General features: G+C 35.1%; 1 protein-coding gene across 1 annotated transcript in view; it reads right to left on the reverse strand.

Moving 5' to 3' along the window:
- The window catches only part of LOC150094578 (uncharacterized), a 114579-nt gene that overhangs the window by 27434 nt on the left and 69937 nt on the right, over positions 1-17208 (reverse strand). The window contains exon 2 of the mRNA XM_090412112.1: positions 15652-16449. Coding sequence (XP_090268238.1) covers positions 15652-16449 — 798 coding nt within the window. The remainder of the gene's footprint in view (positions 1-15651; positions 16450-17208) is intronic.

Consider the following 17208-nt stretch of genomic DNA (forward strand, 5'->3'; position numbering starts at 1 on the left):
GGATATATTTTGCATGAAGAATTGCATATGAAAAAGCTTTGCACGAGATGAGTGCTGCACTTGCACACAGCAGATCAAAAACGCACTCGCATGAAAATCTCTGAACAGTGCTTGGAGCATTTTATCAAGAATAAAGCTGAGTTTGTGCATCGATTTATTACTATGGATGAGACCTGGATTCACGGTTACACACCAGAATCCAAGCAGCAGTCAAAACAGTGGCCAGAAGCCAGTTGTTTAATGCCAAAAAAGACAAAGTCGGTTCCATACTGATGGATCATGGCATTGAAAGTTTATTTTTCACTTGGTGAGAATATGATAAATTTAGTTTAATCCTTTATCCAAGTGTGAGCAAACAAAGTTTGCACCTGAAAGTATCTTCAGGACTGGGGTAAGGTGGTGCAACACCAGGATGACTCCTTGCAAAGGTGGAGCAAGCTACCAACACTCCTATCTCGGTATCTCCCATAATGCAAAACACATCTCCTTGTGGATATGTCTAATGTTATGCATTAAGGGAAGGGCCACTACCCAGACTAGTTTCAACCTTTATTGAGGTATCTTCAGTGGGAGCCAGGCCCAAGTGGAGATACCAGCCAGAAGCATTAGAAGGTCATCTCTACCTATAGGAGTTGCCAAATGGTGTGCCATCTTTTTAATAAAGTACTCTGGATTTGGAGAAAGATGTTCAACATCTTTCTCTAAACTGTGAATGTGCAAGTGGGATCAATACTATCAATCGCATTGTGCTTGAGTGACCTATCTACTCATTCTCAGGCACTAAAGAAGACTTTTTAAACTGACCCCATTATCCCTGGAGTGGATCCAGGATTTAAGGATTAAGCTCTGACTCCTCATTCTTAATATTTAATGTTTAATAATTTCACGCTATTGTATCCCTTTTAATATGATTTTTACAGTTGTTTTTATGTTGTTTTAATGTAGGTCCTGAAACCTGTACATCATATGCTAAATAAATAAAATATATCTTATTAATTACATGAAGAGTCAAAGGCTGCAATTCGGCGTCATTGAACTTATTTAAGTTAAGGGATATTACATCCCATATTGTTTCTTAGCCGAATAAGAAACTCAAAGAGTTTCATGCCGAATATAGAAACTATATAAAGTTCGGCGATTCCAAATGTAAGCAAAAACCTGGATAGTGCACCTGACCCATTTGGTAGTGCAAATTGAGGCAACTCATAGTAAGGGATAGAGGAAGCTCCGATCACTATTCGTGGTATTTATCCATAATGTGAACTTAGCTCCTAGGAGCTGTATTACTGTTCTACATTATGAGAGAAGTCACTACCCAGACCGGTTTCAACCTTTATTGAGGTCTCATCAGTGAGGAGGTAGACCTAGTTAATACCAAGTTTCTTATTTCACTCTTATTTCTTATATCACTCTTTGAGTTTCTTATTCGGCTAAGAAACAATATGGGATGTAATATCCCTTAACTTAAATGAAATATAAGTTTTTATTTTATTTTATTTTATTATTTATATATATTTATTTATATTGAGCCCATTTGTGATATAATGTCCTGTTTACCTTATATGAGGGTGGTCTGAAAAGTTCTCAGCCTAACATTGAAAAAATGGTTTTATAATTTCAAAATTATTTTTAATTTTCAACATAATCTCCCTTAAGACTAATACATTTATTCCAGCAATGCTCCAGCATCATTATCCCGTTCCTGTAGTGGTTCTCAGTAAGATCTACAAAATACCTCTCTACAGCTGCCATCACCTCTTGATTCGAAGAAAAAAAATGCTGACCAGCAAGGAAGAGTTTTAGTTTCGAAAGAGACAGAAATTAGAGGGAGATAGTCAAATCTGGGAAATAGGGTGGATGTTCCAACAATTCATAGTGCAGATCCCTTAATTTTCCCATTGCCAAAACACATTTGTGGGTAGTTGCATTGTCCTGATGAAAGATGATTTTTTTTCTTCTGCAAACTGGGTCTTTTCTCACAAATTTTTTTGTCTAGTCTGGTTAAAAGATCAGAATAATAATCACTGGGTATTGTTTTATCCTTTTCACGATAATTAATAAACAAAATGCCCTTAGAATCCCAAAACGGCGATGCCATGATCCATCATAATAAATTTAGTTTAATCCTTTATCCAAGTGTGAGCAAACAAAGTTTGTGCCTGAAAGTATCTTCAGGACTGGGGTAAGGTGGTGCAACACCAGTGTGACTCCTTGCAAAGGTGGAGCAAGTTACCAACACTCCTATCTCAGTATCGCTCATAATGCAAAACACATCTCCTTGCGGATATGTCTGTTATGCATTAAGGGAAGGGCCACTACCCAGACTAGTTTCGACCTTTATTGAGGTCTCTTCAGTGGGAACCAGGCCCAAGTGGAGATATCAGCCAGAAGCATTAGAAGGTCATCTCTACCTATAGGAGAGATGTTCAACATCTTTCTCTAAATCCAGAGTAATTTATTAAAAAAGGGTGGCACACCATTTGGCAACTCCTATAGGTAGAGATGACCTTCTAATGCTTCTGGCTGATATCTCCACTTGGGCCTGGTTCCCACTGAAGAGACCTCAATAAAGGTCGAAACTAGTCTGGGTAGTGGCCCTTTCCTTAATGCATAACATTAGACATATATGCAAGGAGATGTGTTTTGCATTATGGGAGATACTGAGATAGTATTGATCCCGCTTGCACATTCACAGTTTGGAGTATCAAACCCGTCCCATTTATGCAAGGGATGTTTACATCTCTCATGTCCTGTTTTGATCTGATTTAAAGAGCTCCATACATGTCTAGGGAGATCAAAGCCCTCCAGACGAGATGTTGGATTTGAAAGGGGAATTTGAAGATTGGAGGTATGCCGAAGCCAATACTCTTCCCAACTCGCACTGGTCGAAGTTCTGGTCATTCATTTGTATTGCACTCCTCCAGGCAGGGAGCCTGGATTTCAATCTTTATGAGGTTTGGAAGGAAATGTCTTGGTGGACAGGCAAGGAACTGTTTCCAATTATTTTTGTCCATAATTTGCTTAAGGCTTGGGTTCTGCAAAGTGAGGGAGGGGCTATATTACTGAGAGTTGGGAGCCAGTAGCCAGGAGTAGCTCTTAGAACTCCAGAGATTATACTCATAATTTGATTCGATTCAACTAGACATCAATTAAGAAGCACATGTGCTGTTCAGCCACACAGGAGCACAATACTCTGCTGTAGAATAGACCAAAGACATTGCAGTAGTATGCAGTGTGTTGGCATCAACACCGCAAAAAGTACCAGCAAGTTTATGCATTATATTATTACGAGTTTTTAATTTTCCAGCGATATTTCTAGATGATATTTAAATGTCAAACTTCTGTCTATGGTAACTCCTAGGTATTTGGATGATCGTTAAATTTCACCTGTTTATTTCTGAAGCAAACTTTTGGGATATAGTTGGCCTATATATCCCAAAATACATTATTACTTAAATGAAAGAATGTTATTTCAGTTTTTTTGTTGTAATCATCGCTTAAAGGATTTATCAAGTACAGCCAGATCTTCAGTTAAGATGTTCTCAACATTCCAAAAAGTTGAGAACATAAAAAGATATAGATCAATACTTAGTACATACGTAAGTTGTTAGTTCAGCAGTTAGAATTGAAGAAGACACAAGATAATTTTGCATAAAATCAGGTATAAGACAATGAAGTACACCATCTCCATTGTTGATAACTGATGTTACTAATAATTTATATGAATCACATTATGAAGGAAAGTGGCATTAAACATTGCAGGCATAGAATTCTGTGGCTAATTGGTTCAAAAGATATATTTCAGTGATTACACCACATTTTTATTATTCGTTCATACAGTCCGGGCTCAGATTGAGGTAGATTTTTTATTACAGCTGACCACGCTTGATGGAGAATTAAACCTTGATTTTTATTGCATTGGGTTGGGTTTTTTTTATCATATTAGCAGCTTCTTTAAATTTTTTTATATAACTGTTGTTTTCTATATATGACATTGTCGTTTTTTGCCAGAGTACATAGTGTCCAGTGGAAGTGGTATGGAAAGCAAGACCCGTTTTTTGTTCTCTTGTATTGTATGTCTTTTTGGTGTTCAGCCATGCGTATTTCTCCAGATCTTCCTGTCTGTCCTACATAGCAAATCCCGCAAGAGCAATGGATTTTGTAGACTCCTGATTTTTTAAGAGGATGATGAGGTGGTTTTGGTGGATGTAGGAATCTTGAGATTTTTTCCATAGGAAGGAAGGCTACTTTTATGTTGTGTTTGTTCATTAATTTGGCTAGCTTATCTGTAATGTTTTTGATATAAGGAAGCGAGATTGCATTAAACATATCAAAATTGGAGATATTTATCTCAGCTCTTCACATTACGCACACGATATTCTACTCTTACATAAATACAGTTTTTTAGTTTCTTAAGTAAATTGAAAAATGACTGAGACAATTTGGCATAAAATTCAGCAATTAAAAGACAAAAGCTATGTGCAGAATGAAATACTAAAAACGAAACTTTAGCTGTATCCTGAATAGTGTATCTATAGAACAAGTAAAATATTTCTGCTATTTAGGCATAATTTTTAGTAAAGATTGCAATTAAATATGGAATTAAATAACGGAACAGCATGCTTCTTGGATGGCATGCAATATCAAATAGAGTAATGTGGGCACATATCAGAATGGGAAACTGGACAATAAGACATTTGTGCCTACGGTCCCACAGAATGTTCTAATAAGGTAGAAGTGGATGAATTTTTTAAGGCTTTAGAGAAAGCAACTGATATCATGAAAAAGATGGTCCTTGTTGGAGAGCTAAATAGCAGAATAGGAAATGATTGTCAGACATACAGAAATATTTTCAGAAAATATGGAAAAAAGAGCAGAGTTAATAATGGAAAATACCTGTTCGATTTCTGCTCAGGACATGGACCAACACAACGTTCAAACATAAAAATGTACATAAATTCACATGGAGAGATGATGCAAGGAATAAGAAAAGTCTCATTGACAATGACTATGCTATTGTTCATAATCATGTTTTCCCACTGGTGCAGGACACTAGAGAGTACAGAGGATTTGAAGTGATCAACATTTAGTCTTGAGCAGAATAAAATTGTTCATATTGAAAAGAAGAACATGTAAGAAAGTTTTAAAACAAACAAAAGTTGAGCAACTCTCAGATGTGAACTGTAGAGTAAAATACACAAGCATTATTCAAGAAAAAATGAGAGTTTGTGAATAGGAACCGAATCTTGAAGATTTAGCCAGAGAGGCACGTGGCAAGAGATTGTCTGCAAGGATAGAAAAATCAGAACTCCGTGGTGGACACAGGAAGTTAAAGAGGCAGTGAAGGAGAAGAAAGCATATCAAAAGTTCATGGCAAATAAGTCAGCTTGTGCTCTTAGAGAATACAGAGACAAATGTAAAAAAGCCAAACACTGTGTAAACTAGCTAAACAAAAGTCTTCAGAAGACTTTGGTAAAAACATAGAAAATAAATATCAAGAAGGTGTCAAGATATTCTAGAGGTTGTTGAAGAAGCTCAGAAATGGAGGAAAGAGTACTGTAAAAGAAATTAAAGATGATAAAGGTAACATGAAAACTGGAGAAAAAGATTTTCTCAAAGTAAGGAGTTATTACTTTGAAAAATTGCTAAATGAAACAATCAGTGACAGAACATGGTAAAAAACACTCAACAGGCATGTAATCAGGAATACATATCCATACTTCAAGTAGAAAAAATTCCAAAGCCTGAAATGTAGAAAGGCAGCTGGCGTAGATGATATTTGACCAGAAATGCTCAAGTATAAAGGTCTTGCAGTAGCTGCACTGCATAGTTCAGAACGACTGGACAGATGGGCGAATTCCTGATGATTGGAGTAGAGCTCTCACAGTACCCATATATAAAAATGGAAATAAAACTGAATATGAGAATTACAGAGGTATTTCCCTACCGAGTGTTCCTGGTATGATTTATGCAAGTATACTTGAGAAAAGAAACGGTTGAGAAGGAAGGGAAGCTTGGAGAAGAACTAGCTGGAATCAGGCCAAATAGACACTGTCAGGATCAGATTTTCACATTACAACAAATAGCTGAGAAACTGTGGTAATATAACAAAGATTTGTATTTAAGTTTTTTAGACCTGCAAAAAGCATATGGCAAGGTACCAAGAGAAAAGCTATTCAAAACACTACAGTTATATGGTGTCAATGGAGTATTACATCAAGCAATATTTAGTCTTTATTTGAGTTGTAAGTCAGCAGTTACAATTGAAGGAAGCACAGGAAGATGGTTAGGTGTTAAATCTCGTGTCAGACAAGGATGTACATTATCCCCTGTGTTATTCATTATCTATATGGATCAAATTATGAAAAAAAGTAATAATAAAAATTATATCAAAATTGGAGATGTTAACCTCAACTCTTTATGCAGATGATGGCAATACTTTTAAATAAATCTAGCACAAGTCTGCAAGATTCCCTGATTAAATTGAATAACTGTTGTAATAAATTTGGTACGAAAATCAGCAATTACAAGATGATGAAAATAGGCAGAAACATTGAAAAATATCTGCATTGTGAATGAAGAACCTATAGAACAAGTAAAACTTTTCAACTATTTAGGCACAATTTTTAGTGAAGATAGTAAATTAAATATGGAAATAGACATCTGAATGAACATAGTATGGTAGGAAGCCAACCGAATAAATTTATATGGAATAAGAGAGAAATTAGTCAAAACACTAAATTAGCTGTATACAAGACAGTGTTCAAACCAATTTTGACTTATGGATCTGAGAGATGGTTAGAAATAAAACACTTGACCAAAGACTAGAGATCAGACTCATTTCTGTGATCTCTAGTGTTTGGTTGTTCATGCCCTTAATCTTTCTCCCTGAAAAAGATTAGGGGCATGAACAGATGGCATCAATGGCAATATCATATTAAAAATTGACATTGTCAGCATCCAGGAATGCATTAGCAGAGCTAATCTCAGGTGATATGGTCATAAACAGAATGAGAGAGGAAAGATTAGCAAAACAAATGTTCTCTGTCAGGTTGGCAGGAAAAAGACTCATAGGAAGACCAATATATAGGTGGATTGATACAGTAAAAGTGCCATTTGATAATGTTCAAGTCTTGACAGATAACAGACTTATTTGGAGGAAAATTGTTGATAGGAAGTTAGTAATTATGTAAGTTTTTCATGTAGTACACTCATATCCTGTACACCCCTTGAGGGTACATGTCAGAAATTTGATGATGATGATAACAAAACAGGAAAAGCTGGTATGATGAAGTAGTCAAATAATTTATATGGAACTGGAGTGAAATTAAGGAAAGCAATATATGAGCTGCATGTAAGATAGCATTCAAGCCAATTTTAACTTATGTATCTGATGGTTTGGTTAGAAATAAAAAAGTTAAAGACTAGATATGAAAGACATGAGAAATATTGAGGAGTGAACACATGGCATCAATGGCAGAACCACATTAAAAAGATGATATTAGAAAGAAGCCAAAAATTTTCAGTCAAGAATGTGCAAGCAGAATTGATCTCAAGTGGTGTTCACTTAAGCAGAACATGAGTGGAAAGGTTAGTAGAATACCTTTTTGATAGAATGGCAAGGAAAAGAACCATAGAACTAAGACTGATGCAGTGTTTAGAGGTGCATTATAAAACCAAAATACAGGATTTGACAGTGTTGGAATCACAGATAACAGACTAATTTGGAAGAAAATTTCAACAGGAAGTTAGTAATAATGTAAATTTACCTTGTAGTACTGTCCTCTTAAATATAAAACAATGAAAATATTTTAAAACTGTATTATTACTATAACTACTGCTATAGCAATAATCAACTATTATTTTCAATAAAGGTAATTTTTTTACCTTTATATCAATCAAATGTATGAAAAGTTGCAAAAAAAGTATAACACAAAAGTGTTTTTATGTGGGCAATTTGCATAGTCAATGTGCTTATTTCCTACTGGCACTAGTTTCTCGTGTGCGAGAGTAACATATAAAATAAATAAATATATATAAGTCTCTCCCTTCTCCCTTTTAAACTGGGATTTGTGAAATATCCCAGTTTAAAAAATGGGATATTTCACAAATATCCCAAAAAATGGGATATTTGTGAAATTCACAATTGTCCTAGTTTGTACTAGTCCACTTTTTGGTTGTCAGAAGCAGATGTATTTTTTTATGTTTTTTTTTTTTTGTTTGTTTGTTTTTCTGACCAAAGTAGTTCATCCTCTCTGTTCAAAATAATAGATTCCACACTAGCAGGGGATGCTGTAGATAGCTGTGTAGGTGAGAGGATCCTGGTGATCTTTGATTTCTCTAAACAAGGTAGAAATTTTATTAAGAGATATGCATACATTTCTGATTCTATTGTATTGTTTCAGAAAGGAGCCAAGTATAATAGAGAAAAGAAGAGAATACAATTTAGAAACACTTATTACATTCATTGACTTTGAAAAAGCATTTGTCAAAGTTAAAAGAAGTATCCTTTCTTTTAAGCTTACACAGTGATCGGAATGCATTTTTGAAAATTATGGAGACAACTACCATGTTTGAATAAAAACTTTAGTTTAATATAACTAAAATCTACATTCAACGTTTCAACCTTTATGTCAAGGTCATCTTCTGGTGCATATAACTATACACAGAAAACAAGCCTACACTACAATCAAACTGGTTTGTTAAAGTTACTGACCAACCACTACAACAATTGTTGGCCTTACTCTGATGGAAAAAAAAAAAATTATACATCAATGTTAGTCCTATTATTAGTGTTATCTGTTAGTTGTAGACATACATTGGATGCAACAACAAGTCTATGTATCTATCTATAGATATATATTAACATCATGATTATACATGTACATTCCAGCCAGTTGGTATGGAATGGTTTCTAATACTAGCTGAAGATTGGCTAGAGTCCCGCTGACTTATGCTGGATCTTATATATTAGATCAAACACAAACAAAATATTCCCCTTCCACAACTGGTCGAAGGGGAACATTTTGTTTGTGTATTTTCGGGACCCCGTATATTCGGGGGGGGGGGGGGGGGGGGGGGGGAAATAGACTTAAAAAACTCAACCCCCCCAGAATATGGGGTCCCAAAAATACACAAACAAAATGTTCCTCTTCGACCAATTGTGGAAGGAATAGACAGTCCCAATTACCACTTAGCCAAGAAATTAGCAGCAACACTCAAGGAGTTGGTAGGTCATTCCCCCTCCTACATAAAAAACACACAACACTTTATAAACAAAATTAAAAACATAACACTCGACAAAGATGACTTATTAGTCCATTTCGACGTTTCTGCCCTTTTCACTAATGTCCCCATCAATGACACAATTCTCCTACTACAGAACAAATTTCCGCCCGACATTACGGCCCTCTTTGCCTATGTACTACACTCCGGTTACTTCATGTGGCAAAACAAATTTTACCTATAAAAAGAAGGTACAGCCATGGGCTCACCACTATCCCCACACCAATCGCTAACTTCTAGATGGAAACCTTTCAGCAAAGGGCTCTTGATTCCGCCACGCTAAGACCGACAGTCTGGCTTAGATACATTGACAACTTGTTCGTGATTCTGGCTGCACGGGCGACAAACGCTAAACACATTCCTTAGCCACCTGAACAAACAACACGAATGCATACGATTTACTATCGAAATCAAAAATCAAAACTCGCTCCCGTTCCTAGACACACTAGTCACACGTCTTCCTTCAGGAGTCTATCCTTCACAGTCTAACGAAAACTGACACACACGGGCCAATACATCCATGCTAATTCATACCACCACCGATCACAAAAATATGGAGTCGTTAACACCCTTAAAAACAGAGCAACAACAATTTGCTCTAACCAGCAAGCCCCGAAACAAGAACTAAAAATCATCAGCGATACATTCATAAATAATGGCTATAACAAAAATACCATTAAAAAAATACTCCATAAAACAACAACAAAAACGAATCTAGATTACAGTAAAACCAGTCATCCCATACATTAAAGGGGTTATCAGCAAAATTCGACAGAATCCTACAACATTATAACCTCAATGCCACCTTTAAACCACCCACTAAACTTAAACCATATTCAGCTCCTCTAAGGATCCTCTCCTCCCATTGGCACATCCTGGAGTCTATTGCATCTGCTGCACCTGTAACTTACCGTACATTAGTGAAACAGGACAGACAATCCGTGTATGCAAGAAAGAACACATTAGACACATTAAATATAACCATTATGGTGAAGCAGGCCTCTCAGATCACGCGCTCAACACCTTACACCAAATCAACTGGAAAAACACCCACTCTTTACACCACACAAAAACCTGGTATGAAAAGAAATTTAAGGAAGCCTGCAAAATCCTGCAACCACCCAAATATCAACAACAAAGATGGCATGAAAATTCCAAGGATCTGGATGGCACACATTCAGCCCACCTAATATATAAGATCCAGCATAAGTCAGGACTCTAGCCAATCTTCAGCTAGTATTAGAAACCATTCCATACTAACTGGCTGGAATGTACATGTATAATCATGATGTTAATATATGTATATAGATAGATACGTAGACTTGTTGTTGCACCCAATGTATGTCTACAACCAACAGATAACACTAAAAACAGGACTCTAGCATTGATGTATAATTTTTTTTTTTCCATCAGAGGTCAGGCCAACAATTGTTGTAGCAGTTGGTCAGTAACTTTAACAAACTAGTTTGATTGTCGTGTAGCTTGCTTTCTCTGTATAGTTATATGCTCTAGAAAATGACCTTGACATAAAGGTCAAAAAGTTGAATGTAGATTTTAATTATATTAAACTAAAGTTTTTATTCAAACACGGTAGTTGTCTCCATAATTTTCAAAAATGCATTAAAAGAAGTATCTTATTTAACATATTAAGAGAAAAAAAAATACCAAATAATATTCTAAAAGCTATCATAAGTATATATGAAAATAATCAAATACAAATAAGATTAAATTATGAACTATCATATCCAAGAGAGATAAACCAAGGAGTCCGACAGGGATGTCCCCCTTTCAGCAACTCTTTTTAATATTTATCTAAATGAAATAATAATAAAATGGAATAAAAATTTCCATCAAGGTATTAAACTTTCTCCTACTGTGACCTTAAACCTCCTTTTTGCTGAGGAACCAAATAATAATTACAAATTCTGAAGATAACTCACAGAAAGATATTTTAAATTTAAATGAAAGAGCTTAAGATTATGGAATGATAATATCAACAGAAAAATAAAAAACGAAAGGAGAAGATCCAGTAAAAACTAAAATAGTAATAGATAACAAGATTTTAGAACAGGTGAATTCGTTTAACTACCTAGGATGTATGATTACACATGAAAATGAAAAAGCTATAAACCTAAAATTTGTGAAATATTTACAAATAATATGTGTAATTAACTCTATATTTAAACCTAACCTGGTTCAAAAACAAACCTAAAAGCATACCAGTCCGATTGTATGGAACTGAAATCTGGACAATAAAACAAAATGACAAACAAAGAACAACTGCAAAGTATACTCTATTTGATCACAAAAAATAAAAAATAAAAAAATGAAGAAATTATGGAAGAATTAAACCAGGAATCAGTAATAAAAAAAAATTGAAAAATATAAACATAAATGGATGGAACATGTTGAAAGAATGAAAACAGAAAGATTATGAAAACAAGCCTAAAATTACAAATCCTTAGGAAAAAGAAAACCAGGACGTCCTCTTAAGAGATTTAATGATGATTCTATGGCTGGAACTGACAACTCTAGACATAAATCCTTGAAAAGCATGGTGATGATGTTTATATATATGATGATGAAGATGACACACACACACAAATTTGATGTAAAGATATGGTGTATGAGGGGTAGAGCTGAGATAAACACCTAGAACAAAAATTATATTCAAGCAACTGACATAACCACAAGAAAGAACATATCTTAAAACTCTTTAACACCAGCATTTCATCAAATTTTAATAATCTGGGTTTTTTTAGGATATATAAGAAGATATGTCAGAAGTTTTGAAGAAATTTGAAGATACAAAGGTGCAAGTTTTTTTGCTGCAAGAAATTATGCAACTGAGATTCATCAAACTTTGTGTGAGACTTTAGGGGACTGTGCCCCAGCATATCCAAGAGTTGCCAGATAGGTGGCCAAGTTTAAAACTGGGCATCCTGAGACAACAGATGTTCCCAAGTCAGGAAGACCTTCCACAGTGATCACACCTGAAAACACCACTGTGGTGCATGCCATGATCTTTGATGATAGATGAATACCAACCAAAAACATTGCAAAGACTCTGGGGATATCAAGAAAACAAGTTGGGGTCATTATCCACCAACATCTGGACATGCAAATGCCCTCAATGAAGTGGGTGGTCCCCAAATGTTTGAATGCCAACCAAAAGAAAGAACATGTGCTTTCATCAACAGATTTTGGGTAATTTTGAGAAATCAGGTGCAAATTTTTTGGCTTATATAGTGATTGTTGATGAAACATGGCTTCATCACTATGATCCAGAGACCATACAGCAGTCAATGGAGTGGAGACACAAAGGTTCTCCATGGCCAAAGAAGTTCTGAAACCAAAGGTCAGCAGAAACGGTTCTTGCCATTTTCTTTTGGGATATGGATGGTGTAATCCTTACCAAATACCTCAGAAAAGGTGAAAATGTTACAGCAGCAATTTATTCAATAGCTCCAAAGGAACAGAAGGAGGTATTGAAGGAAAAACGCTGCCAGAAACTGAGCAGGTGTGTGTTGCTTTTGCAGGATAATGCACATGTTCACACTGCTCATGAGACCCAATAAACAATACACAACTTGGGCTTTTAATGTTCGAATCACCCACCCTATTCACCAAACCTAGCCCCATCTGACTATTTCCTATTCCCAAATTTAAAGAAACGCTTGAAAGGTACAAAATTTACCACAGATGATGAAGTCATATCTGCAGCTGAGGACTGGTTTGTGCAACAAATGAAAGACTTTTTTATTCAGAGGATTGCAAATGATGCAGCAGTGTTGTAACAAGTATACGCTTTGTAGAGAACATGTAGAATAATGTGCAAGTTACATGGCTCTATCTCAATTCCTTCATGCTGATTATCACAACTTTTCAGCATGCCCTTGTGTGTGCATGCATCTAAAAACAAAGTTTACAAAACTACTGAAATGGGGTTTCTGCTTCATAATCTTTTCATCATGTGAATACACACACCCTATTTTTATCCTACATCAAAGGTATAATAGATAAACTTGGCTCCTTCCTGAAACAACACAGTCAGAACTGTATATAAACCTCTAAACAAAATTTCCACCTTCCTGAGACAGATCAGCAGGATCCTTTAACACTCCCAGATTAGATTTTTGTCATACCGCCTATCTGTCCATCAGCATTAATAATAGAAATTACCACGAAGAGTGCCACTTTCTCCACTCCATGAACATCACTATCCTTGTTCAGGAGATCATTTCATTCTCTATCTTTATTGATTATGTATTGTTAAATTGCTTCTGATAATCCTTTCCTTAATGCTTACACAGTAATCAGAATGCATCGTAAAAATTATGGAAACAACTACTGTGTTTTAGAGTAAAACTTCAGTTTAATATAAACCAAAATAATCACTCGATGTTTCGACCTTCACATTAAGGTCATCATCGTCTGGAGTATACACACACACATATATATATATACAAGAAACAAGCTGCACTATAATATAACCTACATGATATGCTAAAGTTACTGATCAACCATTAAAACTATTGGCTTGATCTTTGGGGGGAGGGGGGGGGAACTTACTACAAAGCTAGAGTCCTGTTATTATCTATTAGGTTACAAAAATAAATTAAGCCAAAGAGCATCATGTTCACACAGAAGTTACTCATATAAGTATACATATAAATGAAAACAGTATGGATGGTGGCCAATAAAAGCTAAAAAATTGCTTAGAGTTCTAAAGTCAGGGTTTGCTGGAAAACTTAAAGAACTAAGTGGGCTGAATGTGTGCCATCCAAATTATTAGGATTTTTATGCTACCATTATTGTTAAGATTAGGATGATTAATTCAAAATTTCACAAGCTTCTTTTAATTTCCATTCATACCAGGTTTTTGTATGATGTAAAGAACAAATTATTATTATTATCATTATTCAGGCCTCCATGGAGTCAAAAGACTCATCGAGGGAGGTCCTTCCTAAGACAAAGTCTGTCAAGACTCATCGAGGAGAGGTCCCCCCCCCCCGAGAAACACAAAGTCTATCATACCACTCTTTAAACTCATTGACCGTTCTCGCTCCCACCACTCCATCAGGCAATGCATTCCACGGCTCAACCACACTCCACACAAAGAAACCACTCCTTAACCTCTTGCTCACAGTTTCCTTTCGTAACTTCCAGGGATGGCCCCTTGTCATCACTCCTTCCCGCTGTTCAGCCAAGTGAAAGAACTCCCCAGTGTCAACCCTGTAACCACCTCTCAACAGTTTAAAAGTCTCAATCGTATCACCTCTCCTTCTTCTATCCACCAAACTCTGCAGTCCACATTCTCTCAGCCGATCCTCATAACTATCCTTGTACAGTCCTGAAACCATCTTTGTCATCCGTCTTTGTATCCTTTCCACAGTTAATTTATCCCCTTCAAATCCTGGGGACCAAATCTGAAGTATCATAAGTATTGAAATCCAAAATACTTTTCCAATCAATTTGATGTAGGGTGTAAGCTTGTTTCTTTGTATATATGTGTATACTCCAGATGATGACCTCAATATGAAGGTTGAAAAAAGGGAGAGTGATTATTTTGGTTTATATTAAATTGAAGTTTTACTCTAACAAGGTAGTTGTTTCCATAATTTTTCTAATGCTTCTGATAATACTAGCCTGAGCTAGAAACATCAACTTGTATATAATTGATTTTAGTCAGTAAATTATTTATTTGCATTACTGTTTCTACATATTTTTGTTGCTGTTGTTCCTGAAACTTTGACATGAATCATTACAATTCAAATGATCCAAATATAGCAAAAAAATACATATATCAAGTTTAAGGGAGATGGTAAATCCAGTATTATTCTACAGCCGGATACAAAAATCGTATCGAAATCCATCGAAGTCCTAGAGTTTCATGCCAAAAAACTATCAGCAAGCCCAAGTGTAAGTAATCACTTGGGTAGTACAACACCAGGACAACTAGGAGCAAAGGTGGAGCAAGATCTGTCACCATCCAAAATAGCCTCTTGGTTTGTTATCATAGTAAATACATATATCATTAACATTGCTTCATATTGTAATGACAAAAAAAAAAAAAAAGCTTTATCAAAGCAGTCTTGAACCCAAGATCAGTTTAATAATGAGAAGTACTGCATGCGGCATGTTAAGCTCATAATTGTTCACGTGGTTGTGAAACTGTTCACAGATGAATTCTCTATTATCAGTTTCCATTTTCTCGAGAGCTACTATGTGGTCCGTGAAAAATTACAAATTACAAAGAGGACGATTAAATGGTGATATTTCTGCTTTTAAAAATAAAAACTGATAAGTGTGCTAAATGTTATAGTTTCTAATAATAAAAAAATATGATAATAAAAAAAAACTTACCTTATCATGTATACCCATATGTTTATTGAAGTGGCTTATTCGTTTTGTTTTGAATGAACAAACTTTGCAAAAATACTTAAATGGGGTTTCTGCTTCATAATCTTTTCTTCTTTTCTTTTCATAATTACTCTTTTCATCATGTGATTCCTGCTCAGCATCACTTATTGGTTCATTAATATTAGAAATTTCAGTACTATTTAATATCTTGGAATGAAAATTCTCTTCATCACTTTGATTATTATGTGATGTATGATCTAACCGGGAATTTTCCAGTAAAGTATTAAATCTGTGAGTGTACTTTCTTTTTACAATATTACCTCTAGTTAGTCTTAAACACTTGATTCTTTGGCTTACTCTAAGTTTTTCTTTTTGAAGAAATGTTGATTTCCTTCCAGACCATCTGGGAGGCAATCGTTCACTTCTCTGAGATACAGCTGGTTGTCTATTAGATATTTTTAAATCACAATGTTCTTTATTTAAGCTGACTATATTATCATTATTTGTAATCAGTACACAATTATTTATAGAGCTTGACTGCTGATGATGTAGCATATTATATAGATTACTTGGATTGTTAACTTTATTTTCTGAAATAATCTTTGAAATAAATTCTTTTAATTTTTCATGTGCTGACACAATATCTTCTAAAGAACCACACAACACATACTGTGTTTCGTTATTTATCTCTGCTAGCTCTAGTTTAGCTGGAATGGAACTGTTTTGAATAAATACTTCTACACTTCCAGGAACAATTTGAGCTACGTGAGATGCAAGTGTTGCTTTTACCTCAGAGAATATCTGAAAATATGATATTTGGTTTAATTAAACATAAGTTTTCAATAAAAATATAAAATCTAACTGGTGTTCCAGTAATTTTAATATAAAAAAATGGAAGGTAACTTAGTACATAATATTCGAATTTATTAAAAATTCTGCATCACTGTAGTGAAGATAAATTTTAAAAAAATTGTTTTTTTTTTTCAAGTTGCAAAATTTTCTGTTTCTATCTTGTAAGTATATCAAGTGAATGCAGTGTCTGATAATACAACTTTCAATACTTAAGGGCAAAGATGTAATGATACTTAAAATTAAAACTGTACATTTTGATTTTTAAACTGAAGGTGACTAGCCAGTCTCACATAGAGATAACAAGACTTTTCTTCCTAAAAACTCAGGTTTTGATGCATATACAGTGGCATACTTAGATTTTACAAAAGTTTTTAATAGACCACCACATGACAAGCTGTTAAATAAATTGAAACAGATGGGAATGGCTAACAGACTAGTGAGTTGGATCTGTGACTGGCTGTCAGATAGGTAACAAAATTGGGTGCAGTATTCTGAAAGAGAAAAGTCACTAGTGGTGTACAGCAAGGGTCTGTATTGGGAAAATTGTTGCCCAATTTGAATATTAATGATATTGTGATGGTTTAACTGGTGATATGCAACTCTGTGCAGATGATGCAAAATTGGGGAGAGCAATAGAGAGTCGAGCAGATGTGGATGACTTGAATAGATTGTATGAGTGGGCAACAGCATGGAACTCAGCAAAGTGTA

This window comes from Typopeltis vanoorti, chromosome 22, assembly GCF_054136105.1.
Source record: "Typopeltis vanoorti isolate ZY-2024b chromosome 22, IOZ_Tvanoo_1.0, whole genome shotgun sequence".
Taxonomy (NCBI): domain Eukaryota; kingdom Metazoa; phylum Arthropoda; class Arachnida; order Uropygi; family Thelyphonidae; genus Typopeltis; species Typopeltis vanoorti.